Source organism: Brachionichthys hirsutus, unplaced genomic scaffold (genome assembly GCF_040956055.1).
Source record: "Brachionichthys hirsutus isolate HB-005 unplaced genomic scaffold, CSIRO-AGI_Bhir_v1 contig_1453, whole genome shotgun sequence".
Classification (NCBI taxonomy): Eukaryota; Metazoa; Chordata; class Actinopteri; order Lophiiformes; family Brachionichthyidae; genus Brachionichthys; species Brachionichthys hirsutus.
In genome coordinates, this window is record NW_027180536.1 from 77,287 (window position 1) to 95,309 (window position 18,023).

General features: G+C 46.0%; 2 protein-coding genes across 2 annotated transcripts; one reads left to right on the top strand and one right to left on the bottom strand.

Moving 5' to 3' along the window:
• The first annotated feature begins 3,123 nt into the window (after positions 1-3,123).
• On the top strand, positions 3,124-13,214 carry LOC137915864 (solute carrier family 41 member 1-like). The gene is made up of 10 exons (XM_068758983.1): positions 3,124-3,706; positions 7,712-7,819; positions 9,658-9,729; positions 10,565-10,709; positions 10,942-11,088; positions 11,325-11,472; positions 11,553-11,632; positions 11,856-11,990; positions 12,168-12,316; positions 12,797-13,214. The coding sequence occupies exons 1-10, from the start codon at positions 3,221-3,223 to the stop codon at positions 12,980-12,982; spliced, it is 1,656 nt and encodes a 551-aa protein (XP_068615084.1). The 5' UTR covers positions 3,124-3,220; the 3' UTR covers positions 12,983-13,214.
• A 2,982-nt stretch (positions 13,215-16,196) lies between these two features.
• On the bottom strand, positions 16,197-17,350 carry LOC137915866 (EF-hand and coiled-coil domain-containing protein 1-like). Its single transcript, XM_068758985.1, has 3 exons — positions 17,253-17,350; positions 16,616-16,685; positions 16,197-16,526 (listed from the first exon to the last, which is right to left on the bottom strand). The coding sequence occupies exons 1-3, from the start codon at positions 17,343-17,345 to the stop codon at positions 16,357-16,359; spliced, it is 333 nt and encodes a 110-aa protein (XP_068615086.1). The 5' UTR covers positions 17,346-17,350; the 3' UTR covers positions 16,197-16,356.
• Between the last annotated feature and the right edge of the window lie 673 nt (positions 17,351-18,023).

The following is an 18,023-nucleotide window of genomic DNA, read 5'->3' on the forward strand; positions in this document are numbered from 1 at the left end:
TGAATAAATGACCCTAACATCTCTCTGTTAACAATGCATAAGGAGCGCATGTGGCGGCATGATAGGCAAACACGTGTGAAGGGAGCACAGAGGCTGTTGGTTACTTAAATGCAGGGCGTAGTACACATTAAGTCACATGTTTAAAACATCCACGGCAGGAGAAGAGGCGGCAGCAACTCAACCGCTGCAAAAGTGCAATCGGTTTTCACGGCGCAAAGATTTGGAGCGAATGATTCAGGACGTATTTGCAATGGAATAAAACATCAAATATTAATCGATTCAATCCATAACTGGCTGTTATTGTCAGTGCAAAGACTTAAAGGTCGATTCAGCCGCACTGCGAGTGACGTCCGCCAAGAAAACAAGGACTAACAAACCAAGCAACCCCAATCGCAGACTTTATTCCCCCACCTACGGCTGCAGGCTGCTTTCTGTTTTTGGAGATGCACCATCGGTGCATCTATTATTGATGGAGACAGCGGAAGTCAGTCCCAAAAGCCTGCAGGCTGCAGCTGGGGCAGCTGTTCAGGTAAACTCAACAGGTGTGACTGGTCTCCAATCAACCTTCTTGTACGGTGGCCCTGAAGTGCAAAACACAACAACAAATCGTAGCGCACACAATAAAGAAGGAATCGCGCAAACAAGAAAAAAACACGCGCACAAATAAGAAATCACGCAAACAAGAAAAAACACACACACAAATAATAAATCACGCAAACAAGAATAGAAAACACACAAACAAGAATGGAAATCACGCAAACAAGAAATGAAATCACGCAAACAAAAAATGAAATCACGCAAACAAGAAATGAAATCACGCAAACAAGAATACAAAACACGCAAACAAGAAATGAAATCACGCAAACAAGAAATGAAATCACGCGAACAAGAATACAAAACACGCAAACAAGAATCGAAATCACGCAAACAAGAAATGAAATCACGCAAACAAGAAATGAAATCACGCAAACAAGAATAGAAATCACGCAAACAAGAAATGAAATCACGCAAACAAGAAAACTCCAAACCGGAAATGCTAAATATCGGACATGCAGAGGTCCGGATGCTGATTGCTGAGAAAGTTCATTTGTAATTATGGCTGCCACCGAAGACATTATCAGTAATAATTTTGATGCGGGACACACTTATGATGCAATAGTTGACATGCGGTTGGTTCATTGTCCAGAATCCCTTGAAGTCTCTTGCCGCAACCACTGCAATAGTTCGGCCGTTCTTCTTCGGGTAACTTTTTACCACAATGACGGCAAAACATATTTTCGTATCTCACGCTGTTCTCTTACCTACTACTCAATTGCTACTCATTGCTGCTCAATTACGGGAAACCTGGAGCGAAAGTCAGAATGATTGACAGTGCTTCTGTCCAATCAGCAACCAGACCCCTCATGTCCGATATTTAGCATTTCCGGTTTGGACTTGTCCGATATTTAGCATTTCCGGTTTGGAGCTTTCTTGTTTGCGTGATTTGATTTCTTGTTTGCGTGATTTCGATTCTTGTTTGTGTGTTTTGTATTCTTGTTTGTGTGTTTTGTATTCTTGTTTGCGTGATTTCGATTCTTGTTTGTGTGTTTTGTATTCTTGTTTGCGTGATTTCAATTCTTGTTTGTGTGTTTTGTATTCTTGTTTGCGCGATTCCTTATTTGTGTGTGTATTTTTTTCTTGTTTGCGCGATTCCTTATTTGTGTGTGTGTTTTTTTCTTGTTTGCGCGATTCCTTATTTGTGCGTGTGTTTTTTTCTTGTTTGCGCGATTCCTTCTTTATTGTGTGCAATACGATTTGTTGTTGTGATTTGCACTTCAGGGCCACCGTAAATAGTGGCTAAAGTGCACGTGACTTGAGTAATGAGCCTGGGTCCGGTAGAGGTTTATGCCTGGTCTCTAAATAGACCTCCCTCCCTTCATCTCCCAGCAGTGTGAAGGGAGTTGGTTGTGAGTTACTGACACCTCACTGCTCTCTCTGGGAAGGGAATGATTTCCTCGGATGTGACAAGGTGAAAAGACTTTCCATTTGACACCCGCTGGGAAATTCCAAAAGTTGCGTAATGAGTTTCCCAAATGTAAAGACGATCAGCATTCGGTGTTCACCGCTGTTAGTTTAGATCTGAGTGTGAAGGCGATTAATGGAAGTCAGTGTGTGTGTGTGTGTGTGGGAAAGGGGGGGTGTTTACTTTAAAAGGTGCGACAGGAATTGTTCCTTCATTGGCAGTAATGGAGCCGTCCTTTGGAGCGGATGTAGCAGCACCTCTTTCAGCGGTAAAAATATTTTTAGCCAACAGCAGGAAATTTGCCGCTGGATGAAACGTTCATTTACCCCACTGTCCTTCTACCGATGATGTCATTGGACACTGAAGTGAATCTGGTGAACTCATGTAACGGTAATAAAGCCTAAAGTGTTTTTATTGTCCATTAAATGGACTTTTAGACATAAATTCAAAGCACAACTCTGTAATCAGCATGAGGATTCATTTCCGGGAAACAGCCTCGGCCTACATTCTATTTGGAAATAAACCTGGAATCGGTTCATTGAGATGAATCTAATCAATGCGTTTCTTCTTTTCTCAGGTGTCGGCCTACTTTGATAGGAAGTACTGTTCTGCAGCTGGTAATTCAATCCTCACACTGCAGACCTTTAAATATCTTTCTTGAGAGCCCACAAGCAGCCACGTGGTGTAAGGTGAGATATTTCCGACCCGGTACACCAAACCAGTTTCACATGATCAGTGGACTGAGAGCATGACTGGACCGGTGCTGCGATCTGACCACGGCAGACCTCTGATTTTATCTTTATTGTGCTTCTCCTGAACTCAAAGGGACTGTTTGCCCGAGCCTGCAGGGGGTTTATGAGACCCCGAGCCTCTTGTTTGATCTTTCTCATTTGTACCAGTATGCATTCTTTTTTTGCCCGCCTATCCTGAGCACCTTGCAGTGAATGGAGAACATACTGGTTCTGCTTTCCAAGCACCGTCAGGAACACGGGCTCTGCAGACACGCGGCTGCGTGTGCCTCGCTGCAGGTTCTTTCCAAAAGAGCAGTTCTGTCCTGGTCTTTAATACCGACCCACACGCCTTGTAAGCCTCTTTAATGGGATAAATCAATTGGACCGATCGGGTTCAAAACCAGATCAGGTGTCCAATTCTGTTCTGAAACTGACAAGGCAAGCTGACCTTTTCTTGTCAAGCCGACTGTCGTCCTAAGGCTTCCGCATGGTACTTTGGTCGAAAGATCAAGACAAGCTCCCCGACATTGACATGTCCTCCGGGGCTGTTGCGACGAAGAAGGAGGGAGGCGCCCTCACCCCGGCCTTCCTCAACTCCAACTGCTCTGCCCCCCCAGTGATCCTCACCAAGGGTCCTGAAGAGGTGGGCCCGGGGACCCGAGGCGAGTTCGAGCTCACGGAGGTCGCCTCTTTCACAGAGAGGGACAATGAGACCAGGGAGGATGAAGAAAGATCCGAGATTGCAGTGTCGATAGACTGTCGGGCCAACGCCAAAGGTCAGCGAGAGGAGGATGCCCTCCTGGAGAATGCAAGTCAGAGCAATGAAAGCGACGACACCAGCACCGACCAGAGCCCAGAACCACCGGCTCCGCTCAAGGAGACCTCCTTCTCCATCGGCCTGCAGGTGGTCCTCCCCTTCCTGCTGGCCGGGTTTGGGACAGTGGCAGCCGGAATGGTGCTTGACATCGTCCAGGTCAGTGATGTCCGCATTTCACTCGCTGTGTCCACAAAGCAAATGATATTACACACTTTCACCTTTTGAGACAAAACGTTTTTCATCCCATCAAAGATTAAAACAATTAGTGATGCGTTCGTTGGTATGTTGCTTCAGTTTGAGGCTGAAGACTTGACGCTAAACCATGTTTTAAAGCTATAGGAACTTTAGTTGGGCTCCGTCTTATTTAAACAGCCAGTATAGTTCATTAAAAGTTTCACAGGTAGCAGACCGGACGTCCCAGACAGACCTGAGTGCAGTCACGCTGTGAGATTGACCATTTAAATAAACTTGTTTAGCCTGCCCTCTTAGCCTTCATCCCCTTCTCTTTGAAATCAAAGCATACATACATACAATGAATATAATGTGGTAATTGTGGTGCAATCGCTGGACCAGCTCTGCCTTCAAGAAAATATATAATTCAACTTAAAAATCGCTTTATATAATTACCTATGTGCAGTGTCACGTATTTAAGTCAACTCGTGATGCCAATAAAATTGAAGGCATCAAGTTGGCAGGAGAGGAGTCCCGGCACATTGTGTCCAAAACATGGTGGACTTCAGGACTGAACAGAGAGGAGGCAGAGAGAGGAAGTGTGCTTTCCTTGAGCTGAAACGACAGCATGCGTCAGTCAAGATTGAGAGTCGTCCTGTAAAAAGCTCCCAATAACTTGTTTGTTAGGTATCCTCTCTAAACCAGGAACGTAGAAGTTGGAGGTCAAAAAGTTTTCTTGTGGTCGCTCCAGTTTCCTAAAGACTCAGTGCACCATTCCTCTAGAGTCTAGAGGCAAGGCTAGGTAAGAGGAGACGTGGAAAGCAAAGAAGGTCTTTCCCTTCCAATGACTTGCTCTCATCTACGGGAAAACCTGGAGTAAATACCTCCAGTGAAATACGAGATGGGTATTGGTCATATAGGTATTATTAAATGAGCCGCTCAATCGAGATTGCGGCTGAGCACCTATAGCAGGTTGTCTCTGTGCCTAAGTCTCTCTTCATGACATTGCGAAATGCTAACTCGGCTAATCCCTCCTGTCCTTGGAGGAAGGTAATTGTCTCTCCCTCTATCAGTCTGTCAGAATGCCACAGCACCGGAGTAACGTGCTGGAGCCATGATTGTAGTTGTATGTAATTAAATTTAAGTTAAAAACTGTGTAAATAATAAAAGTAAGGGGACATTATGGCCTGACGGAGTGTCACACATGTTTAGATCCCTGTTATTTATTGTATCCGAGTGTGTCTTTCTGAGATCTATGATATGACACGAGGAGAGCAATACGTCAGTCTCTTTACGGCTTTGAAACTCGACACCCACCGTCAAACTACAAATCAAGAATTCAAATATAGTGCAGTTTATTGCCATTTTTATCTCTATATGTTTACGCCTCATATTGCAAATTGAAGCAAAGAAGTTACACACAGAATCAGCCTCAAAAGCAAACAGTCTAAAAATACAAGCACCAGTAAACAGGAAGTTGTAGTCAACACGACCGTAACGCTCGCCAAGCGCCCATCAGACACCCTTGTGGTCCAGCCTCATCTGCCGGCCAGGGTTTCATAATGGAGCCAATGAAATCAGCGCATTCCAACCATTATAGCTTCCCACCCTGGTGCTGTTAATTTGACAAAGTTGCTCAAATACATCCAAAATGAGCGTTCCCTTCATTCCAGACGTGGCCTTAATGGAGATAACAACACATAAAATATGAATCCAAGAAGAAACTTCTGTAAACGTTTGGTGACATCTGAGCATTTGTAAGTTCCCAGCTCACAGCTATTAATACCCGATACTATCTGAGGGAGTTAGAAGTTAGGCTCTTGTTGAAAGAGATTTAAAGGATTAGCGGGTTTTGTGGTTGTGGCTAATATTTCACCAGGACCCTCAGGAATCCCTGGATGCTTATTTACTCTCCTTTTGGTCAGATAGTGGATCTGGCCTTTGGATGCTTACATCAGTCCACAGCTCAGTCTTTTTAGTGTCACGATGATTAGCAGATCATGATTGCTGTCCAGAGGGAAAATATTTGCCCTCTGCAAAAGCTTTGTTTCTTCATTTAAAGCCAACGAGCTCTTTTTGCGTGGCAGATATTCAAATTTCAACGTAAGGTTTTGCATGCCAAATGCTCACCGCCGCACCGTTGTCATTGCTTACACAAGAGTCTGCACCCAACCAGAACCACATGAGTCAACACCTGAAAAATGACACCGCCCGGTGCGGTTTTGTGACGCTGCCAGGTTTGCAGGGACATTGCATGCCATCAGGTTCAGCTCCTCACTTAGTACAGCGAGTACATTAGCGCAAATAAAATGGGGTCACGTTACTCGACTGGGCAACCCGACCGTTGCATGCCGGAGCTCCTATAGGTCTGTGCACAGAGGTACCACAGTTGCCCAGTAGAGTTCATGGAACCGAGGAGGTGACCATGAGGACCGAGGGCTTGTTTCCATAGAGACAACAGCATATATCACGACACGGGAGGCGAAGAGGGCGATAGGGGAGTGAGACGGCAACGGAGAGAAGGGAGCAGGCTTGAACACATACGGCTGTGAAAGAAGAAAGGCGTGCTCGCGGAGGTGCTCGCTAGGCTGCCGGGGTAGCAGGAGGCAGCGAGCCAAGCTAAGGGGCTGGCTGTTGGAACGGAGCTGTGCCTGGCTCCGTGTCAGCGAAGGGACACACAGAGGGAGTTTCACCCACAAAGGAGCTAATATAACACAAACTCAGGCCTTATCAGCTGCGTGCATCTGGATGCACAGCTGGCACAGCACAGCAGAAGACGAAATCGAATCTTAAATATACGAGCTTCAATGTCAGCTACTCCTCGGCTATTTTCTCCTCTCTTACTTTTATTCTTTCCATGGCAGCCTCAGTGAATATTGATTCAGCTCTTTACAGACTGAACTGTAAGTGCTCTGGGAGGGAGAGAGAGAGCGGCGGGGGGGGGTTATGAGGCTGGCTGGAAAGATAAGCACTTTTACACGAGATAGATCGATGCCCTGGCCTCAGCAATCGCTTCCCATCTGGCCACTGTCGACCACAAGCCTGCTATCACTACATGAACTCTAATGGAAGCAGAGCAGAGGGAGGCACTTCACTGCAGTGACGAGCTCAGGGAGGCGCAGGGAGGCGCAGGGAGGCGCAGGGAGTCCACGTCTCAAGGCCTGGATGGCATCCACACCATGAGGCTTACTCTCGTCACTGTATGCGATCGATCGTGTTACAAATATCCTACTTACAGCTTTGACAAGCTTTTCCTCCCTTTCTATTTCAGCATTATTGGAATCCGGACATGTGGCACATAGGGTGGCACAGTGGGTAGCGCTGTCGCCTCACAGCAAGAAGCCACTGGGTTCAATTCTTTTCTGTGCCGAATCTGGCGTGTAACCCCGCCGCTCGCCCATAGACAGCTTGGATAGGCTCCAGCAACACCCGTGACCTAATCTAAAAGAAGGTTAGCTCAGTTAGGCAAGTCTTCTTATTAGCAAGACTCCAGCCGCCTCATTGTAAACCAGAATGTCATTATAGATACCCGTGTGGCGTAATTAGAGCCGTCTCAACAGCCTTGTTTTATTGGCGTATGGTTTTAATCCCATGTGAGGGATGTATACTTTGATTTACTCTCCTGCCTTGTACGACATTATACCTTTGACTTGTTGAACAACCCCAAACGATGACTGTGAGATACGAGGCAGGGCCAAGTCTCCTTGTTTAAGATGCAGTAGGACAAGCTTGGTCAATACAGGTGAAAGAGGGGGATTGAAAGGGAACAGGATTAGGAGCCAACAAGAGGAGTGTGATAAATCACCTCGGCATCAAGTCCCAGTGACCTCGAGTAGAGAAACACTCGTGTCCGGTTTCTCTCCGGTCGATATTAAAGAACATCCTCCAGAGTAAATGTTCCTCTACAGCAGCCACGTTTGCCCGAACTCGCACTACGTGTCTGTAATGTGCTTCATATTGCTGTCGTGTAACTGGTGGTCCTGGTTGCAGCACTGGACGGTGTTCACGGAGGTGACGGAGGTGTTCATCTTGGTTCCAGCACTACTGGGGCTCAAGGGAAACCTGGAGATGACGCTGGCCTCTCGACTCTCCACGGCGGTAAGATATTTGCGCGTGGAAGTCTTTCTGGTTTTGAAGTATCGCCGTAATCATGGCGCTCCTATTTAGCGTGTATGTCATTGTCGGAGTCGGACCTCCTCGTATGTTTATTCTGGTATAGGCAGAGGAGGTAAAAAGGAGCAGGGGGAGAAGTATTTAAATCCTACAGTAAAAGTACAAATATCAAGCTGTTGAATATTAGTAGCAAGTAAATGTTGAATAATATAACTAGAGGCTATTGTGAAACTTGCATTTTTACTTAGCTGGATTCGGGTTTTTGATGAATACATTTTATTTGAATGTTTATGAAGAACTGCTTTGCTTATTATTATCTAATAAATATATTCATCATCATCATCAGGATGAATCAAAGGGAAAAAGCTGTGACGTTTAAATGGGGCTGACATAACTGGTCTTTCGAGGAAATTAGATTTTGAGGCGTTTGAACCAATAGAATGTCACTTTAATGTCATTATATTTTATTAAAGACGTCCAGCTTCCGTCCATCATCACAAAGTAAAACAGAGTACCCGTTCCCCTCCTGAAGTATTTGTCTCTTTGCTGGCCGGACCCAGCGGGACCGCATTCCTTTCCAAGCCGCCGCTAATTATCATCAGATTAAGACCACTCTTAGGTTCCTAATGTGCTTATTACTGAAAAAATAAAATCATGTAATCCCTCACGCTGGCTGCCTGTTGGGATTTCTCCATTCGCAGGACAGTGTGTCCTTTGTGATTCATTTTCCTTTACCCTCTTTGTCTCTGAACATTTCATTGTTTTTTCTCCTCATCGTTAATCTAATCCAGCACCATATTCTGTCTCATATCATGGAGCCCATCTGACGGAATGTATTTGGATGATATTTCAAGGTTCACTGGAATGTGGCAGCACCTGCATTTCAACATGGACTACTCTGTAATCTGAGATTACGGCCCTGCAAAAATCTACTTTATCCTCATTTTGCGTGTTTTTGATGATTCAACATGCTCTCAGCTTAAGTGCGTTTAATTCTAACCTCATTAACAACACGTTTGCACAGTTTATTAATGAATGGTGTTCATCCGGGGATCACTTAAGCAGGGCTGCTCCGGCGGGTGTTACTTTTTGACATAAAACCCTAAATCTAATATTTAGTTAGCGCAGCCATTCTCAAAACAAAAACTTTATTTACATAGAAGCTTAAATGTCTTGAGGATCATTTCAATTTATTCTAAAATACGTCTCCCACAGTGGAGCCACTAAAAATAGCATCCAGCTGATTGAGAGATAAGGCGGTTCTTCTGCGGAGAGACAAAGGCAAGCCGGAAACAGTTTGAACAACGACTTCCGCTTCTGATTTTAATTCTGCGCCGGCAGTTACAGACATTCTGGATGGAACTTTCCTCCAAATTAAATGGCTTTAAAAACTTGAGCCCGCTGTTTGGGCGTTGCTGCTTCATTTGGACCCAACATGAAGCGGATGCCCTCCGGCGGGCTGTTGTGTGTTTTCACGAGTCCAGATGTTTCCCTTCCCTCTGCAGATGTAAATGTTAGAGGAGGAGGAAGAGGAGAGCCTCTGTTCATGTCCTCTCATTGTGGATGAGACATACACAGTAGCCCACTGAGGCCACTTGACACTTCCGACCATGTGTGTGTGTGTGTGTGTGTGTAAGGGGAGATGAGATAAGTGGAGTTGGCCACAGGCTGGGGGATCAGATCACGGTGTCTTTGTCCAGAGAACTGACATCTGATTGTTCTGATGGGACCAAGCAGCAACAGCATGTACACTCACAACACTCACACACACACACACACACACACAGAGTTTTTGACCGTGTGTATTCTCGGCTCTCTTTCAGGCTAACATTGGTCAGATGGACACAGCCAAAGACATGGGGAAGATGATCATGGGGAACCTGGCCCTCATCCAGGTAAAGGAGACACGCCTGTCGGAGACGGAGCATCACCGGCTGGCATCCAGTTAACAGTTACTTGAAAGAGATTTTTTTTTTTTACTTGATTTGGTAACTTTTAAGTATAAAAGTGTTTGTGGACTGCAAGAAGAAGAAAAGTTCAAAAACACGTTCAAAACAAGAGTCTGTCTCCAGAATAGACGTCCGTGTGGGTTGATTAAAGGCAATAGCAAGAAATGGGAGCGTTTTTCTCGTTACTTTTTAATTGAATTCTTTTAATATAGTAAAACTCAATGACAGTATGGTTTAAATTCACTTTAAAAAGTCAAATAGGATTTAATGATACTAAAAAAACAGGATTAGATTACGCCTGAATCCTGTTGAAGGATATTTTGCAGGACCTTTGTGTCAAATTACAAAGCGATGCAGTCCGGGTTCACCTGTGTGCACGGTAAACACGGGCTGGTCTTTACAACACATGCGTGGTGTGATGAAACGGCAGATCCGTCGGTGAGGGCGCGGGTTTTTCCTGCAGAAATCCTTCACAGAAATGAGATTCCATCTCAGCGTTAAAACCAACTCCGATCAATCGCTCATTGTGATTGAATTATCTGTCGGTTGCTTCATGTGGAACTTGTGCAAATTGTCGCGTTGCGGTACTTTAGGTACGCCTGAGAGTTTCCTCTATTTGCAGAAACCCGCTCCCACGTCTGTTTACATGCCGGCTGTAACCCGTAGCAACGGGAACCGTTTAACCCTCGTATTTAACACACAGGGACAGGAATAAACCGTCATGGCCGATGAACAGTCCAACAACGAACATTGATGCGTGTGTGTGTGTGTGTGAGTTCAGGTCCAGGCCACGGTGGTGGGGTTCCTGGCCTCCATAGCAGCTGTGATCTTCGGCTGGATCCCTGAAGGACACTTCATCCTGGGCCATGCGGTGCTGCTGTGCGCCTCCAGCGTGGCTACTGCCTTCATCGCCTCTCTGCTGCTCGGTATGACCGGTTGGCATGTCTGGGCTACATGAGCGCCTGTGTCTCAAACTTAAACCCTCCTAACCTCGCTAAAATGTAATGCACTCAACAGATCGTTGCGATGAAGAGGTTTTAAACGTCGCCTCACCTTTAGCAGCCAATAGGAGCCCAGAACATATCGCGTATTAAACACGTGCGACCGTATTCGACAGCGGCCTCGGGTCTCGTAACACTTCTGACCTTTACCTCGCAGGGCTCATCATGATCGGCGTGATCATCGCGTCCAGGAAAGTCGGCATTAACCCTGACAACGTGGCCACGCCCATCGCCGCCAGCCTGGGGGACCTGATCACCCTGTCCCTGCTGGCCGGCATCTCCACGGGACTTTACAAGGAGCTCGGTAATGAACACAGATGAATGCAAATCATTTATGGGGTCATCTCGGTTAAGCCTCTAATCCCGAGCAGAACAGCAGGATGAAGTCTGTAGCATCATGCTAGTAGTAGCACCGCCCCCTAGAGGCAGCAGCAGGGACTCGGAGTGAATCCAAGCGCGGTCCTTCCAAGCTAAATATTCTGCATAACAGCAGCATCGACCATCAACAATCACTTTCTCTCCCCCCCCCCCCCCCACAAGAGTTCAACGACTATGCCAGCCCGTTGGTGTGTGCGGCGTTTGTGGCGTTGTGCCCCCTTTGGGTGCTGATAGCCAGCAGGATCCCCTCCACCAGAGAGCTCCTCTACTCCGGATGGGAGCCGGTCATCATCGCCATGGCGATCAGCAGGTATAGAGCACACGGGGGATCCATCCCATCAGCCACAGAACACACGCGCTTTTACTTTAACCCCCTCGTCTGTCCTTTAGCGTCGGCGGTTTGATCCTCGACAAGACCGTCACCAACCCGAACTTCGCTGGGATGGCTGTCTTCACGCCGGTGATCAACGGTAAGAGTCGAGCGATGAAGCGTCGGTGATTTAATGAAGAGAAAGTTTACGGTAGCAGCAGCCGGTATTAAGATCCAGAGATGAGTGAGACGTCGATAACAGCAGTCGGTCTGGTTTTGTGTCTTAATATTCAGCTGGTGCTGCTCTGCTTCCTTTGTGCGTGTGTGTGTGTGTGTGCGTGTGTGTGTATGTGTGTGTCTGTGTGTGTGCGCGCGCGCACCAGGTGTGGGTGGTAACCTGGTTGCAGTTCAGGCCAGTCGAATCTCCACCTATCTGCACATGAACGGTCTCCCCATGGGGGATCCTAGCCCCGCCCCCAGGAAGTGCCCCACACCTTGCACCTCCTTCTTCGGCTCCTGTAAGTCCCCACACCGCCGTGGAAGGTTCCGTCTCCTCCCTCTTTGTTTTATCCAATAAATGCGGGTCTCTCCTTGGCGGCCTGTCGTCAGGATTCAGTAGCGGTTCGCCGGCGACCTTGAACCTGAACGCAACCCGAGATACGTTTAGATTAAACGGGATCCTCTTCCTCTTGCAGCCGTGAACTCTCGTTCAGCCCGCGTCCTCTTCCTCCTGGTCGCTCCGGGTCACCTCGTCTTCCTGTATACCATCAACTCACTGAGGGGGGGGCACACCACCCTGACACCCATCTTCATTTCCTTCTACCTGACTGCTGCACTGCTACAGGTATGCACACGCACACACACACGCACACACATGTGAACCACAGTCTAAGTTATGACTGAGGAGCGCTACGGTGCATTTGTGATCAGTGACTGTAACGCCATCCTTACGCTGCCACCTGCTGGCCTGGCATGCACACTACTTGCATTTTCAGTCATTTTTACAGGCTTGTGTGGACGAAGATCATTTCCAAGATGCTGAACGCAGACATTTATTTATTTCCATGTAGACGGGAACTTAATCTGAAGCGATTCATTTCAAACTATTTTGGATAGGCGGGACAAGAGACTGTTGAGATCGGCGTCTCATATCAAAGTGGATCTTGTTCCCATCACTGCAGGAGAGTGAATTCCAGGAGGAATTTTATTATTTCCTGTTTACCAAACATCCAGGCTTCATTTTGACAACTGACAGGTCATCCCGGGAGTGACCCGTCGGTCTGCCAGCGGTTGCTTTCAGTGGCTGCGCTTCGTCTTCCTCTAGGTGATGATCCTCCTCTACATGGCGGACTGGATGGTCCACTGGATGTGGGGCCGAGGCATGGACCCTGACAACTTCTCCATCCCCTACCTGACTGCTCTGGGGGACCTGCTGGGGACCGGCTTCCTCGCCCTCTGCTTCCACATGCGCTGGTTCATCGGAGACAGGGACTCTGGCCCGGGGAACTGAATCCACACACAGGCTCGTCTCAAAGAAATCAACAGAAAAGGCAAAACCTGGACGCTTGCATCCACGGACAGTGATGATTATCACCCGTATGCCTGTCCCGAACGTTATCTGAAAGTGGACAATGTCTACAATAAAAGGGCTAATCTCTAGTCGGGCTCTGATTGACGGTAAAGTTCACTTGCAAGGCGATAGTCTCATCATCAGGGTACCGCTGACGCGTCACTGGAGCAAGATCTGGACAGTGTTTCACCTTAGAAACCGTGGAAACCCACATGATCGATCCACAGACCACACGGCTCAGTTCCACTAGCTGCTTCTGCTACTGCTATTATTGTGCTGTTGTCAGTTACTATAATTGTCAGTGAATAACACAATTGATATGAATGGGGTAAAAAAAATTTCTTCTACTGTATGGGCGGGGCCGGTTCTCATTATTTTCAATGGGAAAATTCGCCCTCCCCCCACTAATACTTGAAACCAGGACAAAAAAAACAAAAAAGCTTAATCACCAAGTGCTACGTCATCGAGGCAAATGGATACGACAGGAAGTGTGAATCGAATGTGTTTCATTTTCCGTCTGGCTCACTTTGGCCTTGTGACGGGAGGGAACGTGGGTGGGAGGGGTGCCCCACAGGGGGCAGCACCACCAGCACAAAAAGGTCAATCCCTCCTGCCGTTGCCTCCGTGGCTCAATCGAGTCAAGCCAGGACCGTGATGTTTCCTACGCTTACTTCCCCTCAGACGTGGCCTTCAAACCTCTGCGTTCGCACATCGACACCGATTTGAAAGGTTGTGCGTTTGTTCGCACAATAGCCCGACTAAATCTCCTAAAAGCTGGTTATCCAATGTCCTTGAAGCATTTATTCTTTGTTGGAGAAGCAGCACGTGTTAAAATGCTTTTGTGCATCTGACTCACAAAAAGACACACCTCACAATCTGTCGCAGCTCAAAATGGGCTAAAACTTTAGAGGAATCTTATTCTACTGTGTTTGAGGTGGGAATAGCACCAGGATGAATCCAGTGTTGCAGTCAATGAGGTCCAACAGGCTGCACCACGCCGGGGACGCCCTGCAGAGCTCATCCACTTGAACAGCATCATGTTCAAGGCAGAACCGCTAACCGAGTCCGAAGCCAGAGGAAAGACACAGATTGCTGATTATTTTGTGTTAATTTTTAATGTCCTCAATTCTTTTATTTGATCATTCAGACAAAGAAATCAAAGAGACCGGTGAAGCTGCGTCTATAGGCCACGATGACGAGCCTTTCAGTGAAGTTATTGGCTTCATTTCGTAGCTTTTAGGTTCAGGCTCATGAGAATCGCCCGCTCACACCAGCATATGAAACCGCAAATCACTTCAGAGCAAACAAGATCATCAACATTTAGTCCTTCTCTGTTGGATTAAAGATTAATCTTTTTCTCATTAGGAGAAACCAAATGTTTGCCATTATTCGCCTGGAGAACTTTAATCCTCGCTCAGTACAATCTTAAAATGGCCCAAAAAAGGCAGTAAAAACTTTAATGAAACTGTTGTGCGAGCAGATTCTGGTGTGAGCGGGCGCTGAGGAAGTCATCACGGCTGGGGGTTTTGTGTGTTTTTTTATTTTGTTATTTTTCAGATTCTACAGAGGGTTGAATTTTTTCTCTTTTTCTGACACGTAGAAATGAACTAATACTAATGCCAGGGAGCTCCTGACTGGAAAACAGTTTAATCAAAGGACAAAATCTTCTTAACTTCAGCACACGCGCACACACACACACACACATACATTATCTGCAACATTGAGATTCAGTTGATCGAAGCCGACTCCTTCAGGAGGGGAAACCTAGAGGAGGTGACTGACGGGCTGATGTGACAGGCTGTACCGTGTACACACATCGGCCCGCATGCAGAGTCTCGCGAGAAGCTTTCAGACTTCTCAGCTGATTTGAAGGGGCCAGCAGGATGCATGTGCGAATGTCCAAAACGTGATTATTTTATCTTGTCTTACTGTCTGATTTTTATTTTATTTTTAAGCTGCTGATTTTATTCAAATTGTGATTTCTTTTCTATTCCCTTTCTCCTTCCTGTCATCTTTTTTTTTAGCCCTTTGCAAAATATCATTTTATGTCAAACAGCCACCGTAACGGTGAAGATACTTCCCTGCTAATCAAACACATACCGGTACTGTAATATTTTCCATCTCCATCATCTGTCCTCTGGATCCAAACCAGCCTTTATTTTGTCTTATTGTGAAAGTTGCTTCCTCACGGTCGGCATGCGCCACACTTCCGGTGCAGATGCCAGCGTTCTGCCTCCGTGTCGATGGAACGATGTGAATGTAATGCTTTGTCTATTTATTTATAGAAGCACACAAAGCAAATTGTACATACTATATTTATTCTATATATAAGGTTGTTTATTTTGTTCATTGTTTATTTTCCTTTTTCTTTTATATGTTTTTTTTTTGGTGCACAGTGCCTAATATCTGTTGTCACGCACGCGTGATCACACTCCGCAAACACAACGGGAACGCATACTTCTAAGACGTAGGACGGCCTTAACCTATCAGAGCCAAGCTCGACTCAGAGTAACCAATCAGGAGCGAGGTTCATCACAGAGTAGCATCTCTTTCATTAGCTTCGATAATAATAATTTTAAAACAGATGTACAGTGAGTTGATTATGACGTGTTTATGTAATAATGATTCTATATGATGCTGCGGCGGAGAGGCGGGGCATCACCTCCGAGCTTTTCGGTCACTAAAAGCCCTAAAAATTAAATAAGCACTGCTATGTGTCAAAAAAAAAGTGCCCCACGTGATTTCAGATGTTCCTTCCTGCCCTGTTAATCTCTCTCACACACACACACACACACACACTGATTCTCAGGCTGCCAGCATCCTGCATCAAGCCTTTAATTCAATCCTTCACCACTCATCTCTGCTGCATCTGAGGAACTGAACCCATGTGCAGTCCCACCGGGGCTCAAAGCTTTGAATTCTTTCTCTATGTTCTTCTTCCAAGGCCTCCCTTTGAAGGCGTTCTCCTCGGGGGACTTCGTAACCTGCTGAAAATAAAGGACTATTGTATTTCATACCATTTCTCACTTGTGTCTGTTTTTAATCAGCTTTTTGTGGCTCCACTCCGAGCATATCCTCTCGCATATCTGCCTCTTTGACAACACAAGAAGCAAAGGGTTCAACTGGGAAAAAAAAACATTTAATTTATCTACAGAATAAGACAATGGATGGACTAAACGGAATGGGAGGAGGGAGAAACAGAAGGATGGAAAGACAGATCTTGATCACTATAATACTCACTGAAAATGCAGAGGGAAAAAAACGTCAAAGATATAACAGAGGATTTATGAGCTAAAGCTTATCAGCTTATTTATTCAGCAGGAGATGAGCAGAGGGTTGACGCTGCTCTTTTGACATCCTGATGATGGAACCAGGAGTTTCTCTCTGCCGTCTCCGGCTTCATCATCCCCCGCCTGATTGAGGAGATCCCTGGAGGACAGCCGGACGCAGAGGCCTTCAGCTACCTGCAGGATCCGAGACGGACCTGCATGAGGAAACGGCAAATGTTCAAGGAAGAGTTCAGGTAGAGCAACAGCGACACGGGGTCAGAAGAAGGATGGAGGACAGACCAACCGTCTCCTTTCCTGCTGCACAGATCCAGAGTCTCCATCACCATCTTCCCCAGAGCGCCGCAGGACACGTTCTTCAAAGAGAGGAAGAAGATTTTCAACAAGAAACACACAAATATTAAGAAACGTGTGCCGAAGAAAAACAGCTAAATTATAAACAAGAAAAGGATCCGACAAAATCCGATAAAAACACACAAAGTACTGTCGTTTCTAATAGTCTGACTCCAAGTTATCTCTGTCAAAGAAAAAAGTAATCAGTCATTCATTGTTAAAATATATACATCAAACATCAATCAAATAAAATCAATGAAACTCCGATCAGATCAGAACAAGCAGGACTGAGTCAGATTACCGGAAATGGAGGCAATGAAGACAAGTTTCATTGCTGTTGGATTAAAAATAGGTTTCAATGTTGAATTTATTTTAACTGAAAAATTCACGCATTTACTTTTTTCCTCTTTAACATCTTAAAATATTTCAAATAAGCAAAATAAAATAAAATAATGTATTATTAATTTAGTTCAACAAACATATTATTCTGCTTACCGTGCTGTCTGAATTTTCTATTCACGAGAGGGCACTAGAGAGCTGCGTGTGTGTAGGTGTGTGTGTGAGTGTGTGTGTGTGGTGTGTGTGTCTACCTGGTCTCGGAGCTGCCGCAGCAGCGTGAGGACGTCGGTGAGTTTCTGCTCCAGCAAAGACAAACGTGTGAATTCTTTTTTCCCCAGCCCCATCTCATCATCCTCCTCCTCCTCTTCATCTTCCTCTTCCTCTTCCTCAGGCCTCTGGCAAACAGGGCGGAGACACAAATCATCGCAAAATGAGTCCCAGACGGTCGTCAAGGTTATTTGTGAAAATAAATTGGCCAAATTAATTTTTTCACCTGCTTCTAGACAAAAGCAAAAACTCCCGTTTTATATTAGTCTGTGCAAATGGATTATATATCAGGAGTCAATGAACTTTTTCTTTTTCTTTTTTAGGAATATGTTTTTTCAACAAAAGAAAAAGGCTATTTGGTCAGACAAAAGCAGATCATTATAATCGGTCTCTCCTACCTTTTCTTTTTCGGACCCTTTTCCTTCCTCCAGCTGTTCTTTGTCTGGTCCCTTCCGGCTGCAGCGCCCCCTGCTGTCCTTTAAAGTGCTAATGAGCTTTTTCTCACCCGGGTCATCCCGCGGGCGAAGCTTGTGGACCACGTGGTTTGGACATCTGGAGGAAATGAAACTAAACATCAGACATTTGTGGCATAAAAGAAAACCCTGTCTTATAGCGGAGGCGTGCGAGTCGCCAGCGAGCTAACCCTTTGACGCAGATGTGCTTCCTCACGTCCAACGGGCTGCCCTGTCGTTCCTCCTCCTCTTCATCAGAGGCAGCTCTGCCCTCCACTGCTCTCTGCAGACACTCTGCATCTG